Raw genomic sequence first — 20,919 nt, 5'->3', positions numbered from 1 at the left:
AATATTTTTAAAAAACTAGGTATACTTAATTACAAAAATGTGAGTTAAACATTTAAAGGGTTAAATGGATGCATTGACTCGGCAAAAGCTGAAAGCAGGTGTGCCTGTAACTTAGTAGCCCTCAGTCTGCAAGAGGTCTCTGTGGGAGAAGGGCCTCGGTGTGTTAGTAGGCCTCAGAATGAGAAGGCCTCAGTGTTAATTCACATCAGTGTATGAGAGGCATCATTCTGAGAGTCTTCTGTGTGAGAAGGCCTCAGTGGGAGAAAGGCCTCAGTATTAGTAGGCCTTGGTGTGAGTAGGCCTCTTGTTTGAGAAGCTTTGTAGAGAGAAGCCTCAGGTTGAAGGCCATCATCTAGTAAAGGCTGCTGTGTGTAAAAAGCTATTGTGGGAAGCTCCTGTGTAACTTCAGTGTGAGAAGAGGCTCTATGAGAGTGAGGCTGCTGTGTGTAAAAAGCTATTGTGGGAAGCTCCTGTGTAACTTCAGTGTGAGAAGAGGCTCTATGAGAGTGAAGGGCCTCGGTGTGTTAGTAGGCCTCAGAATGAGAAGGCCTCAGTGTTAATTCACATCAGTGTATGAGAGGCATCATTCTGAGAGTCTTCTGTGTGAGAAGGCCTCAGTGGGAGAAAGGCCTCAGTATTAGTAGGCCTTGGTGTGAGTAGGCCTCTTGTTTGAGAAGCTTTGTAGAGAGAAGCCTCAGGTTGAAGGCCATCATCTAGTAAAGGCTGCTGTGTGTAAAAAGCTATTGTGGGAAGCTCCTGTGTAACTTCAGTGTGAGAAGAGGCTCTATGAGAGTGAAGCTGTTTATCTGCATAAGAAAGAAGCCCATCACAGAATCAAAGAAGAAAGTATAAAGAACTTCATTTGCGTTATGGAAAACTTGTTCTTGTAAACAGTATGACCATACTATTTTGCTATAAAGAAAAGCCTCCTAAGGAAGAGATAACATTGGTCTGTGTGTTTTTTGTTCTTTTTATCACTTTTGGCTGGGTCATGCTACTGCTGATGTTACCATTATACATTCATGGGGAGGGTCTTTTGTTAATAAGCCCCCTCACCCAATATATTACATATATTAACTGTTTTGGCTTACGAAGCAAGCATAATTTGTTCTTGCAAGCAGTGCTCAGCATCAGCATTAGTTCAAGCTTGCAGTAGCTGACTCCTCTGGTATAACAGGGGTGATTTTCCAAATACTGGGGATTTTTTCAGTGTGCTGATACAAAGCCACACCTAGCTGAAGGCCATTCAAGATATTGCAAAATAGTCAAGTGATAGGAAAGAAGAATTTATATAGATGAATGTCACCAGCCTCTTTAACTATCGTACAGCTATTATGTTTATATCAAAAGGCAAGCTATGATTCATGAGTCCATGCACCCACATCATACAAGAAGAATGTTTACTTTGAGTCAGTGGCTAATACTAAGGCAGGAGGTTTAGCTAAACTATATTATCCAAAGTCCATACCTGAAAGATGTCAAATATTAAACACAGGGTTCTGCATTTATCAATTCAAAATGGACTGAACTAATGGACCCCTTGGGAAATTGAACCAAAATGAAAATTGTGATCCTTTAGCAAAAAGGAGACAATACAGTACAGAACAAAGCCCCTGGTAAACGGATGCAGACACATAATGTGGAGGCATTAGAATCAAGACGTTTCTCAATAGATCGTCTCTGCTTTACGTGCTCTTCCTCCAAAACACACAAGATGTACCTGAAGATTTGCTTTCTTGAGGCGGTCATTCACCAACTCTGTATTGCTCTGCTCCTCCTCCAGTTCCTCTTCCAGCTGAGCTATCCGGGCCTCCAAGCGCCGTTTTTCCTCCATGGCCAGAGCTCTGAGAAGCAGAAACAGTGATAAGTTCAATTTCATGACAAGGGTTACTACAGAAATATGGAACCTTTGCAAGGGGTTCTCAGCATACCACTTAACATGCCAGTATCATGGAGCAACCTTTCCAGGATGCAATGAAATTCCTTCTCCTTGAAGGATCGAAGTGCCATTCCTACTCACCCTTTGCCACTACTGTTGGCAATTTCATCCGCTAGCTCATCTCTCTCTTGCTGAGCCTGGCGCTTGGCACGTTCCGCTGCTGCGAGTTCCTGAAATCAGAATGAGATGTATATTGACTACCGATCAAATTCAAGCTTACTAATGGATAGGCAACATCTAGAAGCAAATTATTACTAGCAGAGAATATTTCAAAAACAAGAAGCTCTCCAACTCCCTAGTTGAAGTGAAAGTTAAGAATGGGGAACTGGGCACAGGACTCCTGAATAACAAAGCAACCACAAAATTGCCATCAAAGTAGTTTGTAATACAGGGTTAGTCAAAATGCATAGGCCAAACATACATACAATTGTATGTATGTTTGGCCTATGCATTTTGACTAACCCTGTACTATGAAGTTACTAAACAGGGAGCTAACCTCTAAATATAGTCACGTTTCCAAACAAAACATCACATGATTCCAATGCATAACTTGGCTGGAAAGAATGCAAGTGAAGCTTGCCTTAGTACTAGATTAAGGTAGCGGAGATGCTCACAAAGGCCCTGCTGAGAAAGACTTGGTTCAAAGTGAGTAGTTTTCAACCTCTGGGTCTCCATATGTGTTTTTGCCTACAACTCTCTGAAATCCCAGCCAGTTTACCAGCTGTTAGGATGTCTGGGAGTTGAAGACCAAAACATCTGGGGACCCACAAGTTGAGAACCACAGGTCTACAGGATTTTAAAATACAAGGGCATATCTGCTGCTATGGAACTCAGTCATTCATAGGAGCTTTTTGGATGCAAATTACCTCCTGCATCTGAATCATCTCTGCTTCCATGCTCTTCAGTTTCTTTTCATTCTCTTTGGCCTGAACCAAAATTTCTTCTCTGGAGGCACGGGTGTCATCCAGCTCCCGCATGCAGTCCTTCATTTGGGCCTAAAATACCAAAGACAATCACATGAACCTGTAATATCGACTTAAAATACATCAGGCTAATTTGTCCATCTAACCTCACAGTCAACCAGCAGTAGCTTTCCAGGCCCTTGGATAAATGGGCTTCCAACTCTACTGCCAAATAATGTTTAATTAGAAAAGCCTGGACTCAGTCTGAGAACTTCTGTACATCAAGTGCCATGTCTATCAGTGTTATGGCTCTTTTTGTAGTGTACCTTCAAGTTGCTTCTGACTTATGGAGACTCTAATGCAGTGATGGTGAACCTTTTAGAGATGGAGTGCCAAAACCAGGGAGGAAGAAGAGGGTCGGGTAGTCAGGGATGGTGGTGGTGGGTATGGTGAGCGGGGACGGAGGCAAGTGGGGGGGGGGAGGTGTGTGAGAGAGACGAGCAAGCAGGAGGGTGAATGAGTGAATGGAGGGCAGGTAAGTGAAGGAGGGTTAAGAAGGAGATCAAGTGAAGGGTGGGAAGGCAGGCAGACAAGTGAGTGAGCAGGGTGGGGGAGCAAGCGGGCAAGCAAGCAGGGGGTTGATCAAGCAGGATGGCGAGTGGGGGATGGATGATGGCACATGTACCATAGGTTCGCCACCACTGCTCTAAGGCAACCCTAATTTCTTGGTCAGACGATTCTGATACATAATATATCTCGTATACATAACCTTTGCCATTTTATACCTCTGATGCCAAGAGGATGCTTGACTTGTCCAATGTCTCCCAATGGATTTCCATGGCTGACCTATTTGTTTATTTACAGTATTCCAGGCTTCTCACCCTGAAGAGGACTCAGGGCAGATCTCAGAACACAAATATGGCAAACATTCAATGCTGATTATACAATGACAAGACAGACAACAAGACAGAGGTATATATAGGCTTTCTCATCTTTCAGCATCTTTGGAGGCTGTGCTCGGTTCCGGCCACAGGGGGTGGTGTTGCCCCATCTCCTTGCCAAAGAGCTTTGTTTGCCCTTTTTCTGATCAAAACACCATGCCTAAATACCCTGCTTTAAAGTGGTTCCTATTTATCTACTCAAATTTGTTTTCAAACTGCTAGGTATGCAGAAGCTGGGCTAAAGGTCACCCTGACCCAGGCTTCGAACTGTCAACCTTCTGGTTGGCAAAACTTATTGCAGCTTCGTGATTAACCTGCTCTGCTAAAGCCAGGCCCTTTGAACCCAAGCATTCAAACTCTAATCTTCTAGACTCCTATTTTGCAAAGATGTCATGAGGTACAATTTGGGTTTCTTTTTCCCTTGCAAAGTATTGCCAGCAAAAAAAAATATGTACCTGCAACTTCCGAAGCTGTTTGATGGCTTCCTCTCGATTCTTGTTAGCAGTGTCTATGTGGGCTTCAAGATCTTTTAGGTCCATTTCCAGCTTCTTTCTGGCTGCCACAGCAATGGAGCGCTGTTTTCTCTCATCTTCTAGCTCCACTTCCATTTCTCGCACCTGCATGGGATCAAAGCACAGATTATTTAGTCACAACCATAACTTTGTTTCCTTATCTCTGAAGGAAAAGAGAAAGGCAGAGGGGAACAAGGTACTGCAACTTTGCCACAGAGGTGTGAAGAGCCCCTCCCCTGGTTTTTCGGATGCTGGAAGCAATGTAGACTTCTGAGTTGTTACCTGTCTCATCAGCTGCTTTCTCTTTTCTTCATTCTGTTCATCACGGGCTAATAGGTCCCTTTCAAACTGAGCCTTCATGGCTTGCTGGTTCACTTCCAGGCGCAGCTTGGCATCTTCTGTGGCCTGGAGTTCATCCTCCAGCTCTTCCAGCTGAGTCTTCATCTCCTCCATCTGCTGCTCCAGAGCACGCTTGGACTTCTCCAACTCATGGACCTGCAGCACAAACAAACTCATTAGGAAAGGAATACAATCTCACTTTTCTCCAATTCACCACCAACCTTCAATAATTCCAAACTCTCTAGATGAATCTTCTTTATGGGGGCTGTTATTACAAACATCACTGGTATCTACATGTTCATCTCATCCTATTTAAGCAACATTTACTGACACCATAAGAAAGGGTTTTACAGTACAGTTGCATGTGGTCATTGTGCAAGAGATATCAGTACAGTACCACTGAAGGAGAAATGCCTTGGAAATTCCAGTACCCAATATATTTCAAGAATGTCCCTGTGGCAAAAATGCGTTACCAGTTTGTGTGTCTTCACTATGGGCTAAATAAAGCACATTCCATTTGGTGCCAGCATTCAAATTCAAACTAGTAAATACTGATATAGCTCTTATTTAAAGGCCTTTACAGCTACATGCAGCTAACACTCAACTCATTCGCGTCCATATTTTATGGGAAGAGCACAGTATATCACTTTTTAAAAGTACTTTCCATGTCCATTTCTCAACTTCCTGGCTAATACGTTTCTTTCCCAAGCTTACTGGTAGGACCAGAAGTCATCAACTGATACATCTGTCATCACCTTACTCCTATGGTATCAGAGGTCATACTTACACTCTTGCCAACATCATCCTTTGAGCTCATCAGATCTTCCATTTCAGTCCTGAACTGCTTATTGAGGCGCTCCAGCTCAGCCTTCTGTTCTGTGGCTTCTTCAAGTGCTCTGGCCAAGGAGAGGGCTTTTGTTTCCTTCTCACGTGCTTCTGCTTCAGCGCGGTCCCGCTCTTCAGCGTATTTTGCAGAGATTGTTTTCTCCTCTGCCAACAGCTAGAAAAGGAAAGTTAGAGGTGAGATTTAAACCAGTCTTAGTTCTGTCAGCTGGAACAGGGTTTAAAACCAAGTATGGTTCTTGAGAGGTAAACACAAACACCAAAGCAATGCAGACATTTTAAAGCTTATTTGCTTTTAGTACAATACTCTGCTCATCTCTGGGGGAAGAGGACCCAGAAAGAACAGATGGAGAACATAACTTCCAAAACACCAAATCAGAAAACAGGATATAGGGATTGTGTGGCTTTTGGATCTCCATTACCCTTCATTTATGGAACAACGAATGTACATTTGCCATACAGACACTTCTGCTCCTTCATAGTTATTTCCAGTTTACCTGATCAAACTTCTTCTGTTTTTTCTCCAGATTGGAGACAATCTGCCGCTGATGATCCAAATCCACAGCAAGGTCGTCCAGCTCTTGCTGCAACCTGGTCTTTGTTTTTTCCAGCTTGTCATAGGCAGCTGCTTTTTCCTCATAACGTTGGCTCATGGCCTCCAGATCTTTCTGAAGCTTCTTCTTTGCTTCTTCCACTGATTCCAGAGAGCCCACGCTATCATCCATTTTCTTCTTCATTTCTGCAATCTATGGGGAACGGAGGAAGGAGGTAGTGAGGGGCAAAAGGACAAGAGGGATGGTGTTATTGTTCCCATATCTGAAGGGGGTTTGAATGCCTTAACTTCCAGACTCCTAATCCAGCACTCAAACCCCTACACCACACTGGCTCTTTAACAATACATTCAGATCCCCAAATGTGATCTAATTTAACTAATCGGCTTCTTAAACTGTGGCGTGAAGTTGGTTTGTTTCATCAAATTACAGATTAATATTAAGCATTATTTATTCAATCTGTTGTCAATGTACAACAAAGGCAACATCTTCCCAGCCTTCACCCCTCACAACCATGAGTGCAGCATGCAACCCCTAGACATATCATTGTTGCACTAATGTACCTGAAGTTGAAGAGCAGAAATCTGTTTCCCCAAATTCCTTTTTGTCTCTTCCTCTTCTTCTAGCTGCTCTCTGAGGCTGTTCTTCTCATCTTCCACCTGTTTCAGCTTGGTGCTAAGGCTCAGTTTCTGACGGGTTTCCTCCTGAAGCAATTCCTGAAACATTCACCACATTGAACATTTAGTACTTTATGCTGAAGAGTAGATTAAACTTCCGAAATACGTTACATCCAAAGTGAAGAGAACCTTAATTAGTAGTAGGTTGTCAGTCAAAAAGTCCACAAATAAAATGGGCCTGCAGAATGTACTTTTGTATATGAAGCAGCATGGCCAAACAGTGCAGTGTACAAAACTTCTTAGAAGCATATGCCTATCATTGAGCACAAATTGCCAATGGAAGCCTACATAAGCCAGACCATCCAAGTAGCAGTATCAGACATTTCTAGTTGGGGTTGGCCTGTCAGAAATATTAAAAAATTAACTGGGTATTTTTGATTACAAAAGTATGAGTCAAGCACTGAAAAAGTGAGTAGGCCGAAGCTTGTTAAGAGTCAGCTGGCCAAAGCTAGTGTCGTCCTGGGGAGAGTAAGTACCTCAGTATGAGAAACTGCCAGTGTGAATGCTGCTGCGTGTAAAAACCTACTATGTATAAATTACTCTGCTGTACATTTCTGGGGAGGCTATTTTGTTAATAAAGCCCCTCGTGCAACATGGGCAACAAATCTTAGAAATATCATTTATGTCTTCTGTCTCTACCCTGTTTGATTTATCACTTTTTTTTCCTTGCTTTTGTGAAGCATGGGTACATTACTACACCTGTTAGTAAATTAGGGAACCTGCTTCACTCCTAATAGTCTTGGAACACTATTGATATGCCCCCCAAGTATAAAGATAAGGGATGGAAACTCTCAATTGATTTATTCTTGTAGATAATGACACATAAATATTGCCGTTTTCTTTCGCCCTTCCCCAGTAGAAAACAAATAGTTCTGAACAATATTCAAACATACAAAGTTTAATAAAAATCAAGTGAAGTACTTCAGGAAGTTTGAATGCTGGGAGAAAATGGCATGAACATCGCTCCACAATATTATTCTTCCCAATAGATTTTCCCAAACATCAGGGAATTCATTTTCAACCAGGAAACAAATAACAGAGAATATTATTTCTATGCTCAGTAAAGACCATCCTGTTTCTTACACTCTACTTCCAAACTTGAGATGTTTGGGACTCATTCATGCCACACTATTCTGATGCAACAGTGTCGGCCTTTTTGCCAAGGCTAAAGCTAGGAAAGCGGCCTGCCCTGAAAATATTACGAAGCACAACCTGACACGTCCCCAGAAGGGAAGGATGAGGGGTTTCCTGATTATCCCATTTAGGGAACTCTAGTTTTATTGTTCCTGTTCTGCACCAGTCTTCAAATCTTTCACATTTAAGCCAGGGGAAGTATAGAGGTGTGCTGACAGAAAACCAGTGAGTAACAGGAAATAACAAGCAATTATGTCAATGCCTGACCTGTGTGTCCTGCAGTTGTGACTCCAGCGTAGAGAAATCTTTGGCTAGTTTAATTGACTTGCTATCTGACTGATTCAGGAGACCAGTGACATTGTCCAATTCAACCTGAAAGAGTACAAGAAAAAACATGAATAAAAGTTAATTATCTACTGAAGTTACCTTCTCGGAGCAAAAAAGAAGCATAAAGAGGCAGGTATGCACACACATATTTTTCAATTAAGGCTACATTAAATTACTGCAAGATTTGTAAACCCAATATTAGTATCCATAAGTACCCTAGCTGCCACTTCATCTCTTGGAAGTAAGTAGCTTAGTATTTACTTTATGGACAGTTCTCAGTGTTTCAAAGAGAACCACTCATATATTTCCATAAATTATTTTGTCTTAAAGTTAAAGAGTAACTAAAACAGGCAGGGGAAAACTTGGGCCCTCCAGGTGTTTTGGATTTTAATTCCCACAATTCCTAACTGCAGGTAGGCTGTCAGGAATTGTGGGAGTTGAAGTCCGAAACACCTGGAGGGCCCAAGTTTGCCCATGCCTGAACTAGAAGGACAAGGAGGAGAGAAAATCACTCAGAATCCTTACCTGCAGTTTGTTAACCTTCTCGGCTAGCTCAGTTCGTACTCGTTCCCCTTCTGTGAATTTCACTTGCAGCTCTTGAAGCTGAGTTTCACATCTCTTTCTCTTGTGTTCAGAGTCTCCTTTGGTCTGCAGAAGAACCTTCACCTCGTTGGATAGTTCGACGCGTTCACTCTCCAGGGCCTGCTTGGCCTTTTCAAGGTTCACTTTCACCTGAAGGAGACAGGAAGAGATCTTTTTATGTGGAAAAAGGGAACACCATGTGCAGCACCTCTAGGTTTTTATTGTTTTTGCTCTCTCCAACAGGTGGGGGCATGCTATTTCAGAATGCCAACAGCACCCCAAAACCTCCAGAAGGAACTATTGGTTATTTCACTCGAGGAGAGGGCAAGTTTCCTGTCCTGCTTAAACCCATTGACATGTCTCCCATCAGCAACTCCTTGATCACATCCAGATTCAAATAAAAGGTCCGTGTGAGCCTGAATCAGGTGGGACGATTAAAAATGCAACAAAATTGTGAAACAGTCCCTAGCAGCTTTGCCGGGGGGGGGGGGGGGGGGGTACTGCTTGCTTAGATTCTTTTTTTTTCTAGTAAAACTATTTGTGTTAAGACAAAAATGGGTGAATGTTTAGCTATTGAGTCCCGTGAAGTTGCAATGCAATCTCTAATTCCTTAATATATTGTATGAGGCATTGAGGAAGGCACCCCGAGTCCCTTTGGGGAGAGCGGGCAAGTAAGAAATAAAGTTGTCGTTATTATTGTTATGAATGCCCACTCCTGCTTTACAATAAAGAGTCAAATATCCAAAAGTTTTACAGTGATAGGCTGCCATCTAGTTAATGACATAGACGATATTAAAGTACACTGTACACTTGCATATACTTTTCAGTTGTTGAAGAGAGGAAGCTAATACTCTGCCTCCCTTCACAATGACCAAAACAACTCCATCCTCCAAATCACCTCTGATGCTGCCAGAGGATCCCAGTGGATCATGATAGATAATATCACTCCGCCTTTGACTCTGCTTCTCTGTTTTTTTGTTTTGTTTTTGGTGTCAGGAGCGACTTGAGAAACTGCAAGTCGCTTCTGGTGGGAGAGAATTGGCCATCTGCAAAGACATTGCTCAGGGGACACCCAGATGTTTGATGTTTTACCATCCTTGTGGGAGGCTTCTCCCATGTCCCTGTATGGGCAGCTGGAGCTGAAGGAGGGAGCTCAACTCACTCTCCCCAGATTCAAACCGCTGATCTGTCAGTCAATAGTCCTGTGAGCACAAGAGTTTCTCTGGTTAACCAGACAATCAGGGAGAAATCTGGGGAAGTGACATAGCCCAGTATAACAACATTAGGATAGATCTTGATTAGAAAGACTGCAGTCACAAAACTAGCAGGTTTTCTAGAATTTTAATCCTTTCAAGAGGCAAAACCGGTCTCACTGGTTAACCCTATTTTGTACCAGCTAATGAATGACTCTGAAGAGTGGGCTATCAAAGCAAAACAGTGAGTTCTAGAGATAGTGACAGTGGAGACACATCCCCACAACGTTTATGCTATGGTCAGTAATATAGGACATCAGCCATAACATCTTATTCCTGTAAGGATATCAGTAGCAATTATGACAATGGAAAGATACCATGGTGTTGTTGTGTGCTTATAAGTACTTTTTGGCTTATGATAACCCTAAGACATGGTTGAAAGGGGATTTGAGCTCTGACCTCCAAGAATTCCAGTCCAATATCCAATATTGGCTCTCACCATGTTGTTGCTGGTTATTCTAAGACAAGATAATCAAATATTAATTGCTAGTACTCTTGCAGATAAAAAGAGATTAGCTAGATTAGCAGGCAGGCTAATCAATGATCAAAACTCCTCTAAAATTGATTTGATGAGTTACTGAAGCAATGTCAATTTTCTTAAGTCATGCCAGAACATCACTTTTAGCCACCGAATATAGCATTTCTGAAAATAAATCATGGAAGTCAAGGTCATAATTAAAATGCATAATATATTAATGTTGTTCTTAAACTACAGGTGCAGAAATAGGAAGATGATTCTCAGCAGCAAATATTTTAATGAGGTTCTTAACACTGGCATTATATTTTTGGGGATTCTCACATACCCGTTTGGTCTGTTCCAATTGCTCTGCAAGCTCTTCCACAGCCTGGGCATGTTTCTGCCTCATCTCTTGTATCTGCGCCTCGTGGGTCTTGGCCTCTTCATCCAGGGTCTTCTTCAAAACAGTCACTTCTTGCTCACGTTTTGACCTATCAAAAAGCCCAGACATTTATGTTCACTGGTCACTTACAAAATAAATTGATATCCATTCCAAAGCTATCACAAATTTGGGTATCACCAAGTTGTTACTGCTGGGTGCCTTTCGACTTATGGCAACCCTATAGTGAAACTATCATGGGGTTTTCTTGGAAATATTCATTCAGAGAGGGTTTTCCTTTGCCTGTCTTTGAGACTGAGAGAGAATAACTTGCTCAAGGTCACCCAGTGGATTTCCAAGGCCTAGCAAGAATTCAAACTCTGGTTTCCAAAGTCATAGTCCAATCCACAACCAGTCATAAAGTTACTCAGTCTCTCACTCATAAAGGTAAAGGTTTCCCCTTGAAATTAAGTTTAGTCAAGTCTGACTCTGGGGAGTGGTGCTCATCTTCATTTCTAAACCGACAAGCCGGTGTTATCCATAGACACCTCCAAGGTCATGTAGCTGGGCAAGACTGCATAAAGTGCCATTACTTTCCCGCCTGAGCGGTACCTATTGATCTACTCACATTTGCATGGTTTTTTAAAAGTTTTTTTTTAATTTATTTACAACCTACCCATGCTTTAACTTTTGGCATCTAGTGTTATTTTTCTGCTTATACATATTATCTATCCCTCACCGCTGTGCTCCCCTCCCCCTCCCTTTTTCAATAAAGTTTCTCCATACATCATCAAAATCACTTTGTTTCCATATACCTCTTTTAACTTTTAATATACATGTCAGCTTATCATTTATGGCCAATTTCCATACTTCCTTATACAACTCCTTTATTTGTATATTTATTTCTCTTTTTCAGTTCCTTACTATAAGCAGTCTTGCTATTGTTAATAAATTTGTTATTGCACCTTTATCCTCTTTTTTCAATTGTTTATTATTATATAATGAGAATAGAAATATAGTAGGACTTCTTTCTATTTTAATATTCATTATATCTTCTATTTCTCTACTTTCCCCTCCAAATTATTTACATATTTACATTGCCACCACATTTGTATATATGTTCCTGAAGTATTTTCATTTTTATTAATGCTATCTTTCCAAACCAAGATAAATGTGTATTTTCATATTCTATTAATTTTTTTTGAACAACTTTTCGTTACCTCCCCGCTGAAGTGGTACCTATTGATTTACTCACATTTGCATGTTTTCGAACTGCTAGGTTGGCAGAAGCTGGGCCTAACAGTGGGAGCTCACCCCACTCCCCAGATTTGGACTGCCAACCTTTTGGTCAGCAAGTTCAGCAGCTTAGCCCGCTGTGCCATCGGGGGCAAATCTGGGGAAGTGGCACAGCCCAGCATAACAACATAAGGATAGATCTTAATTACAAAGTCTGCAGTCACAAAACTAGCAGATTTTCTAGGAATTTAATCCCTTCAAGAGAGAAAACTAGTCTCACTGGGCCTGCAGGAGGCAATTGTCACAGCTACCTGAGTTCCTGCTGTGCTGCAGTTGAGTCAAGTGTGTCCTCTAGCTCTGTCTTAAGAGCCTCCAACTCTTCGCCAAGATCTCGCTTCTGTTTCTCAGCTTTGTTCCTGGCAGCCCGCTCCGACTCTAGGTCTTCTTGCAACTCTGTTAACTGAGACTCCAGCTCACGAATCTTCTTCAAAGCCATGTTCTTCTGAGCAGCTTCCTCTTCCACCCTGTACAAAACAGAGATATGTCATGCCAAGGTTTGAGGCAAAATTTGCTATTCCAGGGGATTTTGTTGAAATTCCTCTCATTTTTTATTCGTATTCACAAACAAACAGAGAGAGAGAGAGAGGTCTAAAAATAGTTTATCCTGCTTCCAGAGGGCACAAGGCACAGATCTGGCATGCTTTAGGCAGAGGAAGGGGCCCTTGCTGACTAGGAAGGACTTCCTGGTAAGAAAAAGACCTCATCTAGGCCTATAACAACAGTGTTGGGGCAGATATATGACAAAATTGCCACAAGGGAACATTTTATAGCATAGATAATCTTTTGGGAAACACTGGAAAAAAACTCTTTGAGGGTGCTGGGTGCAGGGGGTGGGAAAATGAAAGCAGCCCAAATGGGCTTCATGAAATGTTTACATGGCTTTGTCCTTTCCCAGTTCTGATTTAAACTGAGACCACTTCTTTTTTAAAGAGGTAGCACAATCCCATCTCAAAGAGGCACAGGGCATCTTCGCCAACTCCGTGATTGCCAATATGAAATGCAATTCCCCAAGGCCTAGGCCTCACCTAGCCAAAGCGGCTTGCAACTCCTCCTCCTTTTTCGCCAGCTGCATTTTGAGCTCTGCTATTTGAGCCTGCAGTTCAGCTATCTGATCATGCAGATCAGTCGAGTCCCCTTCTAGCTTCCTGCGAGTTTTTTCCAACTCCTGCCGTTGCTTTTCTTCCCGTCGCAATCGCTCTGAGGGAGAGAACAGTGGTGCATTTTATTTATTTCCATTCTAATGAACATTTCGCATAAAAAGTCCGAATACCAGAACCTGGATCTCAAAACCACTCCTGCGATGGGCTGGAATGACACCTCCTTGGTCAGATATACACATTAAAGATCAATGTTGGAAATGCTGCTCTTTGAATCCTTCAATAGTTACTCATGCCTCCCCATATTCCTCCTTTACTCTTAAAAAAAACAGCCCAACTAAAGCAGATTATGGCATTTCCTCAAAGTTATAGGACACCCATGAGAGGCATTCTATGCAAAGGGTGAAAACTACCCACAATCTTTTAAATAGCAAGTCAAATTAAGCAACAGCCTTTATAGCAGCATTACTAGCCATGTCACAAAAGTATCTTTCAGAACCAGTAGCAGTAACACAAACCCCAGTATTCAAACACCGCTGAATATACAAGACCAGAAATATTCCCACAGCAGGAAGAGAAATGGAACCAGCTGCTCTTCTCCATTGGGCTGTTTTAGAGATTGTTTTTATTCAGACCAAAGCTCAGCTGACAAAGCATATAACCTTCAGACATCCACCCACTGAATGGTTCCATCAGACTGATCAATATCTCCCATACAAACCCTCTACAGTCCTAGTGATATTAACTCATTGGTACCCAAAATCCAATGGAGTGAGAGATTTAATAGATCCTATGCATAAAGTGAGATGCTGCGATGGATGAGGGAAGACTGAACACACCAAACCCTCAGAGGTTCTTCCCTTACCTTCCAGCTCAGTTATCATTGCCTCATGCTTGTTCTTGAGTTTAGCTAAACTCTTGGATTTCTCTTCTTCCTCAGTTAAGTTAGTGGTGAATTCAGAAACCCTGTCTTCCAGCAGTTTCTTCTCCTACAGAAGCCAGAAAAATGGGTTTTGATGAATTATAAATACAGTAAGCCTCCCTTGAGAATAGAAAAAGCTTAAAATAAAATGAATTAATTTAACATGAAATCATTCTTAATAAGCATATGCCCTCCTAACATGAATACTGAATGCCACCAATATTCAGCAATACCTTTTAGCTTGCATCATTTCCTAAAATATCACTAGGGTGACTGCATACGAACAGGTGCTTCCCTTCTCTTAAGCAGGTCAGCATCTGAATATCGAATTCTCACTTAGCACCTCTTTGCTGCAATGTGGTTTGGGTTTGGGTTCAGAAACTGAACTTACAACAATTATTCGGTTCAGGAAAGGAATCCAAAAGCACATTTCCAAAGAAATTAACAGAGTGATTAATGGCTAAATACTACTCTCAGCAATTCCCTAGGAAGGTTAAACTGGAGATATATTTTCAGTTTACAATAATGATTCACAAGACATATTCCCCTCCATATATTGTCCAAGAAGACTCTCAAAAAGCTTAAATGCAAATTAACAAACTAAATAATAACTACAACAACTACTATAACAACTTTATTTATATTCTGTCCTATCTCCCCTGGGGGACTCAGAGTGGATTCCAACAAGCCAAAAAGCTAACATTCAATGCCTCGATAACAATAAATACAAATATAAAAACCCAAAATAATCCCACATAAAGAGCAATTTAAGCATAACAACTATAATTTAAATAAAATATACTAAATTGAAAAGTATAACTAACATAAAACTTGAACATAAAACATCTGAATTAATGTAACAAAACAACACAAATAAACATGCAGTTGAAAAGCAACAAAACAATTCAATAAGAACCACCTTAATTTTAGTGGTATTCATGAAACTGCAAACTGTTACACCTACTGTTTTCTTATTTCTGCAGTGACTTAATGAAGTCTTTAAAATCATCAGGGTATGATGAAACAGAAAATGCACAGGATATTAATCTTTATTCTCTTCTGGGATGGAACCTAACCTTAGCTGCCATCTTCTTGATGCTTGTACTAAAATATGTAATTTGGTATTTTAAAATTCAGAGGAAAATAATATTGGGACACCCACTAGGGCACTCACCAGCAAGTCCCTCATTTAGGGACTTAAGCCATGAAGGCAACACAGACCTGATTTCTAGAGGAGAATTCAATGCCTCAGGGAAGCAAGATTCTCTTTTTTAAAAAGGCACATATCTCATAAGTATCTTGTTTTAATATGAAAATACAATTTAGACAAAAAAGGAAGCTGGATTCTTTCACTTCTAATTGCTAATGTGCCATTAAATTGTGGTAGCACAAAGTAAAAAAAGACAGGGGGTGAACTTAAGTGCCAAAGTTAGTGCCAAACTGGCATCAAACTGCACATTCCAAAATTGTTTCCCTCTGCACTTGAGAAAAAAAAAAAGAATACTTCCATCGTCATTGGATATGCTAAGAATGTATCATACATGAGTTTGGTTTCTGCCTTACCTTAGCCAGTTTGCAGTTTTGATCTTCCAAAACAATCAGGTCTTCCTCCAGCTTCTTCAGCTTTGCTTCAGTGGTCACTTTCTCCAATTGTAGCTTTTGCCTGGCACTTTCCTCTTCCTCCAGCTGTTCTTCAAGCTCCTGCATAAATAACATGAGAAAGCATGTCATTCAGTGGCTTGAACAGTCTATGATCAGCCTAACTCCTACCAGCACCATAAGGCTTTCAGCATGAACAACAAGCAACACCAAGAATTTGGAGGAGCAAACCTGCATGTGTCCAGGGTTTTTTCCACAGGCCATCTTCGTTGAGCAACCAAACTTACCTGCTACTTAGGCACTTTTTACATTCAAACCCATCCCATATTATAGCAATAGCCTCAATCCTGCCATTACCTGAATGTTCTGATGCATTTTCTTTTTCTCAGCTTGCAGATGCTGGCACCGTTCTTCCTCTTCCTCCACCCTGGCCTCCAAGTCATGGCATATTTCTTCTAGCTCTTGTTTTTTCGCTGTCAAGCGGGCTCTGATCTCCTCTGCCTCAGCACACAGCTCTATCTCTGCTTGCAACTGTTCCTGCAACTGCATCTTCTCTGCCAGGAGCTGTATAACATACACATATTTCAAGTCAATTTGAGGCTTTAATATACTGCTAAATGCATCAGACACTGAAAATGTTAGATTACATTCACATAATGGTTGCCCTTAGCAAAAACAGACCAACCATGTTCGTAAACAGAAGGCCCTACGATCCCTTCTGTACTTGTTACAAAGTTTGGAATACAATCTTAACTTAGGATGTAGGCTGCATTCCTACTCACAACTGCCTGGAAACTCCAGTTAATTGAGATGTGTACCTGAAGAATCAAGTGCACGACTGTGCTTAAAAGCATTACCCACTCTCTCTCTCACAGACACATACAGGACAAAGAAAGCCCATTTGATGGTCAGACAAACTTACAAAGGAGGAATGCACAACCTGGGTTCACGTGCAGCACTCTGCAGCTCCTTAAGACCGTAGAATCTCATGAGTTCATTTAAAATCACTGCGATATGATAGCCATGTATAAATATGTGAGAGGAAGCCACAGGGAGGAGGGAGCAAGCTTGTTTTCTGCTTCCTTGGAGACTAGGACGCGGAACAATGGATTCAAACTACAAGAGAGGAGATTCCATCTGAACATTAGGAAGAACTTCCTGACTGTGAGAGCCGTTCAGCAGTGGAACTCTCTGCCCCGGAGTGTGGTGGAGGCTCCTTCTTTGGAAGCTTTTAAGCAGAGGCTGGATGGCCATCTGTCAGGGGTGATTTGAATGCAATATTCCTGCTTCTTGGCAGGAGGTTGGACTGGATGGCCCATGAGGTCTCTTCCAACTCTTTGATTCTATGATTCTATGAAAGGAAGTTGCTCAGGTGGGTAGGACAGGCATATGAGAAGTGGGAGATTCTTCATACACATGCATTTGTATATGTAGGTGCCTGACTGTGGACATACGAAGCCCTCAACAGGCAATCAATACAAGAATCCTAGCCAATAGTATTGAGCCCAAAACAGCTATGTACTCTTACTGTAAGGTATTTAGCTAAGGAAGACTGAAGGAGAAACCATGTCTCAAATTGCATGTTTTACTGCATGACTTAATACATACATGGATACTGTTCAAAATCAGTTAAAAACTGCAAAACATTTCAAGAGCAAAGGAGATGGCCACCCAGTACTTGAGAGAACAACCCAAGTTCACCTGTGTCTGAAGAGATTCCATTTCTGACACTCTGTTTTCTGCAAACAACTGTCTTTCCTTCACTTTCACCAGTTCTTCTTCCTTGGCCAGCATCTCCTCCTCTTGCCGGCTCACTTGTAGCAAAGGCTTCACCTGTGATAAAATTTGGACAATAACTTATTTCATGCCTCCCAATCTGTGTGATGGAGAAACATTTGATCCATCCTGCACAGAGCTTCCAAGTTCTAAGCCCATCTACAGTACAGGTAGCTTCCATCTTAAAGCCAATGAATTCTTTCTGAAGCATGATACATGAAATTGCTAAAGAGATTATGCATCTTTTAGTCATCCTAAAATGGACAATATTTCAGATCCAATATTCATAAGTCTATAAGATCTTTAGGTAAAGATTTACCCTGACATTAAGTCTAGTCATGTCCAGCTCTATGGGATGGTGATCTCCACTTCCAAGGTGAAGAACCAGAGTTGTCCATAGACACCTCCAATGTCATGAGGCCAGCATGACTGCATGGAGCACCATTACCTTCCCGCAAAAGTGATACCTATTGATCTAGTCACATTTACATGTTTTCAAACTGCTAGGCTAGCAGAAGCTGGGGCTAACAGCGGAACCTCACCCCACTCACTGGATTTGAACTGCCAACCTTTCAGTCAGCAAGTTCAGCAGCTCAGCGGTTAAACCTGCTGCATCACCTTTCTTAAACATCAACACTAAAATTCCCTGTCACTTTATGGCTTCCCCAATTACTACCTTTGTAAACAGTCTCCACCATTGCCAGTTGCGAAGCTTCAAGTAGGCTGCACAATTCCTCTGGAGCACTTTCATTGCTGTTAGTTGCTGTTGGCGTTTGGCAAAAGCCCTATGATGAGAAACGTGAGATAGTGAGAATGTGAGAAAAGGTCTGGGAAAACCCTTACAGACTTTAACATTTCTCAAGATTAATAATCATAGCAAAATCCTAATTTTGTTTTCTCCTACTGTATCATTCTTTTCCCTCCCAAAGTCCTAGCCTCCATTCTTTCCACTGTGTCAATGATCACTTTATAGACTGGATTGAACAACTCTGGGTGTTTAAGGCTTCATCAAGCCTTAAACACTCAGAAAAATACTCACTGCTCTCCCCTGCCACTCAGGTCTCCTATGGGGCATGAAGAGAATTCTCATCCTGTTTCACTTTCCCCAGTCCATTAAAGGTGCTGGAGACACTTTTTTAACAACAGGAAAAAAGTGGGTGTAATTTCCTGTTCACCTACTGATATAAAAAGAGGCCTGTTCTGGGTTAATATGTTTAATGGAAGCCCAAAAACATGGCAAAGATACACCTCACCATTTGAGGGACATATAGATTTTTCTACCCTGGCAATCCTGGTGGCTGCACTCAGCCTGCAGGCCACAATTAGCCCACTTGTCAGATGCAGGGTTTCCAGAGTGAAAACTGATAAGGACTCCTGTACAGAAGAGCCAATTTCATAGGGTGCTGGTAGTTCCTTGTTTTCATGAGAAGCATCAACCATTGAAATTCCTTTTTTGTATATACTACCTTTACAGGTACAGAAGCACTGTCACCTTCCCTTTGTCAGCTCTTGTTATATATGAATAGTACCTCACTATCAGTTTTGGAAGAACCCTCTCACCATTTGCTCCTTATCCCCTACCTCATCCTGGTACTCTTCTATTGACTTCATGCCTCCTGTGTGTCACAAATAGAATAATAGAGTTGGAAGAGACCTTGTGGGCCCTTCAGTACAACCCCCTGCCAAGAAGCACAAAAATTGCATTCAAAGCACCCCCGACTGAAGGCCATCCAGCCTCTGCTTAAAAGCCTCCAAAGGAGGAGCCTCCACCACACACTGGGGCAGAGAGTTTCACTGCTGAACAGCTCTCACAGTTAGGAAGTTCTTCTTACTGTTCAGGTGGAATCTCCCTTCCTATAGCTTGAAGCCATTGCTCTGCGTCCTAGTCTCCAGGGAAGCAGAAGATAAACTTGCTCCCTCCTCCCTATGACTTCCCCTCACATATTGATACATGGCCCTCATCATGTCTCCTCTCAGCCTTCTCTTCTGCAAGCTAAACATGCCCAGCTCTTTAAGCCTCTCCTCATAGGGCTTGTTCTCCAGAACGTTTATCATTTTAGTCACCCTCCTCTGGACACATTCCAGCTTGTCAACATCTCCCTTCAATTGTGGGGCCCAGAATTGGACACAGCGTTCCAGATATGGTCTGACCAAGGCAGAATAGAGGGGTAACATGATTTCCCTGAATCTAGACACTATACTCCTATTTATGCAGGCCAAAATCCCATTGGCTTTTTTTTTGCTGCCGCATCACATTGTTGGCTCATGTTTAACTAGTTGTCCATGAGGATTCCAAGATCTTTTCTCATGTACTTCTGTCAAGCCAGGCATCCCCCATTCTGTATCTTTGCACTACATTTTTTTTCTACCTAAGTGGAGTATCTTGCATTTGTCCCTCCTGCTGAACTTCATTTTGTTATTTTAGACCCAAGATCGTTTTGAATTCTGCTCCTGTATTCTGGAGTATTAGCTATCCCTCCCAATTTGGTGTCATTTGCAAACTTGATGACCATGCAAACTTCACAATACGAGCTTGATGCTTTATTCCTTGAATCTGAACTGTGGCAAGACATCCAAGGGTCTACAAAACTGGAATTGTGCGTTGGCATTTTACTTTGATTTAAAGCAGCAGCCATACAGGAAGACAAGGGAACTTTAGAAAATTCAGCATCCTATACTTAGTGTTTCCATTCAGTATTTACCTTGTGTTTCATTAATTTAGCTTTTCTGCAATGTAAAAAAAATAGAGAAAGAGCCAACTGCTGTTTTAAAATTTCAGAATGCCAGCTGGCCAAGGATGTGAATAAGTAAAGATTAGCAATTACTTTGTACTTACTTTCTAGCCAAGTAGCCTCTACAACATGCCTGGAACCCAATAATAACATCTGTGATTTTCAAATCCCTTTCTTCTTCAAGGTGGGCAAGGACACCTGCTCGGAAAAACACTTTGCTTTGTCCAATCCTGTAAAGATTTGGGTCCAGCTCTAAGGCTTTGATCTAAAAGGGAGAAATCACACTTAATCATTAATACTAAAAATACATCAGGAGAAACATTTATTTACAAGCAAATCCCTCCATGTTTACTTAAATCACGGAAGACAACGGGATTTTATCAGGCTCTGAAGTTAGGAACAAACATTCAGGAGTTTTCATTTAACTATTACAGAGATACTTAGAAAGAACATTCCAAGTTCATTTTAAATGATGAGAGTGTAATGCAATCTTCTGTTAAGTACAGATTAATAGAAGAATAAGTCTTGAAACGTGGCATTAATTCATGAAAAGGGACCTAAAGGAGGTAATGGGAAATTCAAGTACTAGGTAATTCCATCAGGAAATGGCACTATGCTTAGTTTAATGAAGGGATGTGTATGATTCTTCACTTATTATTTT

At 41.5% G+C, this 20,919-nt stretch overlaps 1 protein-coding gene across 1 annotated transcript in view; it reads right to left on the bottom strand.

The window, feature by feature from the left end:
• Nucleotides 1-20,919, bottom strand: part of MYH9 (myosin heavy chain 9) — an 83,594-nt gene that overhangs the window by 4,352 nt on the left and 58,323 nt on the right. Inside the window, exons 19-37 of the mRNA XM_060776978.2 lie at nucleotides 20,363-20,523; nucleotides 18,203-18,311; nucleotides 17,452-17,583; nucleotides 16,108-16,314; nucleotides 15,715-15,852; nucleotides 14,095-14,218; nucleotides 13,158-13,329; nucleotides 12,384-12,596; nucleotides 10,804-10,948; nucleotides 8,691-8,897; nucleotides 8,106-8,210; nucleotides 6,591-6,743; nucleotides 5,974-6,222; nucleotides 5,421-5,633; nucleotides 4,577-4,789; nucleotides 4,238-4,399; nucleotides 2,806-2,934; nucleotides 2,021-2,109; nucleotides 1,721-1,844 (exon numbers count right to left, since the gene is read on the bottom strand). Of these exons, the coding sequence (XP_060632961.1) occupies nucleotides 1,721-1,844; nucleotides 2,021-2,109; nucleotides 2,806-2,934; nucleotides 4,238-4,399; nucleotides 4,577-4,789; nucleotides 5,421-5,633; nucleotides 5,974-6,222; nucleotides 6,591-6,743; nucleotides 8,106-8,210; nucleotides 8,691-8,897; nucleotides 10,804-10,948; nucleotides 12,384-12,596; nucleotides 13,158-13,329; nucleotides 14,095-14,218; nucleotides 15,715-15,852; nucleotides 16,108-16,314; nucleotides 17,452-17,583; nucleotides 18,203-18,311; nucleotides 20,363-20,523 (3,045 nt within the window). The remainder of the gene's footprint in view (nucleotides 1-1,720; nucleotides 1,845-2,020; nucleotides 2,110-2,805; nucleotides 2,935-4,237; nucleotides 4,400-4,576; nucleotides 4,790-5,420; nucleotides 5,634-5,973; nucleotides 6,223-6,590; nucleotides 6,744-8,105; nucleotides 8,211-8,690; nucleotides 8,898-10,803; nucleotides 10,949-12,383; nucleotides 12,597-13,157; nucleotides 13,330-14,094; nucleotides 14,219-15,714; nucleotides 15,853-16,107; nucleotides 16,315-17,451; nucleotides 17,584-18,202; nucleotides 18,312-20,362; nucleotides 20,524-20,919) is intronic.

The sequence above is a fragment of the Anolis sagrei genome, chromosome 5, assembly GCF_037176765.1.
Source record: "Anolis sagrei isolate rAnoSag1 chromosome 5, rAnoSag1.mat, whole genome shotgun sequence".
NCBI lineage: Eukaryota > Metazoa > Chordata > Lepidosauria > Squamata > Dactyloidae > Anolis > Anolis sagrei.
This window is presented reverse-complemented; position numbering and strand designations above follow the sequence as displayed.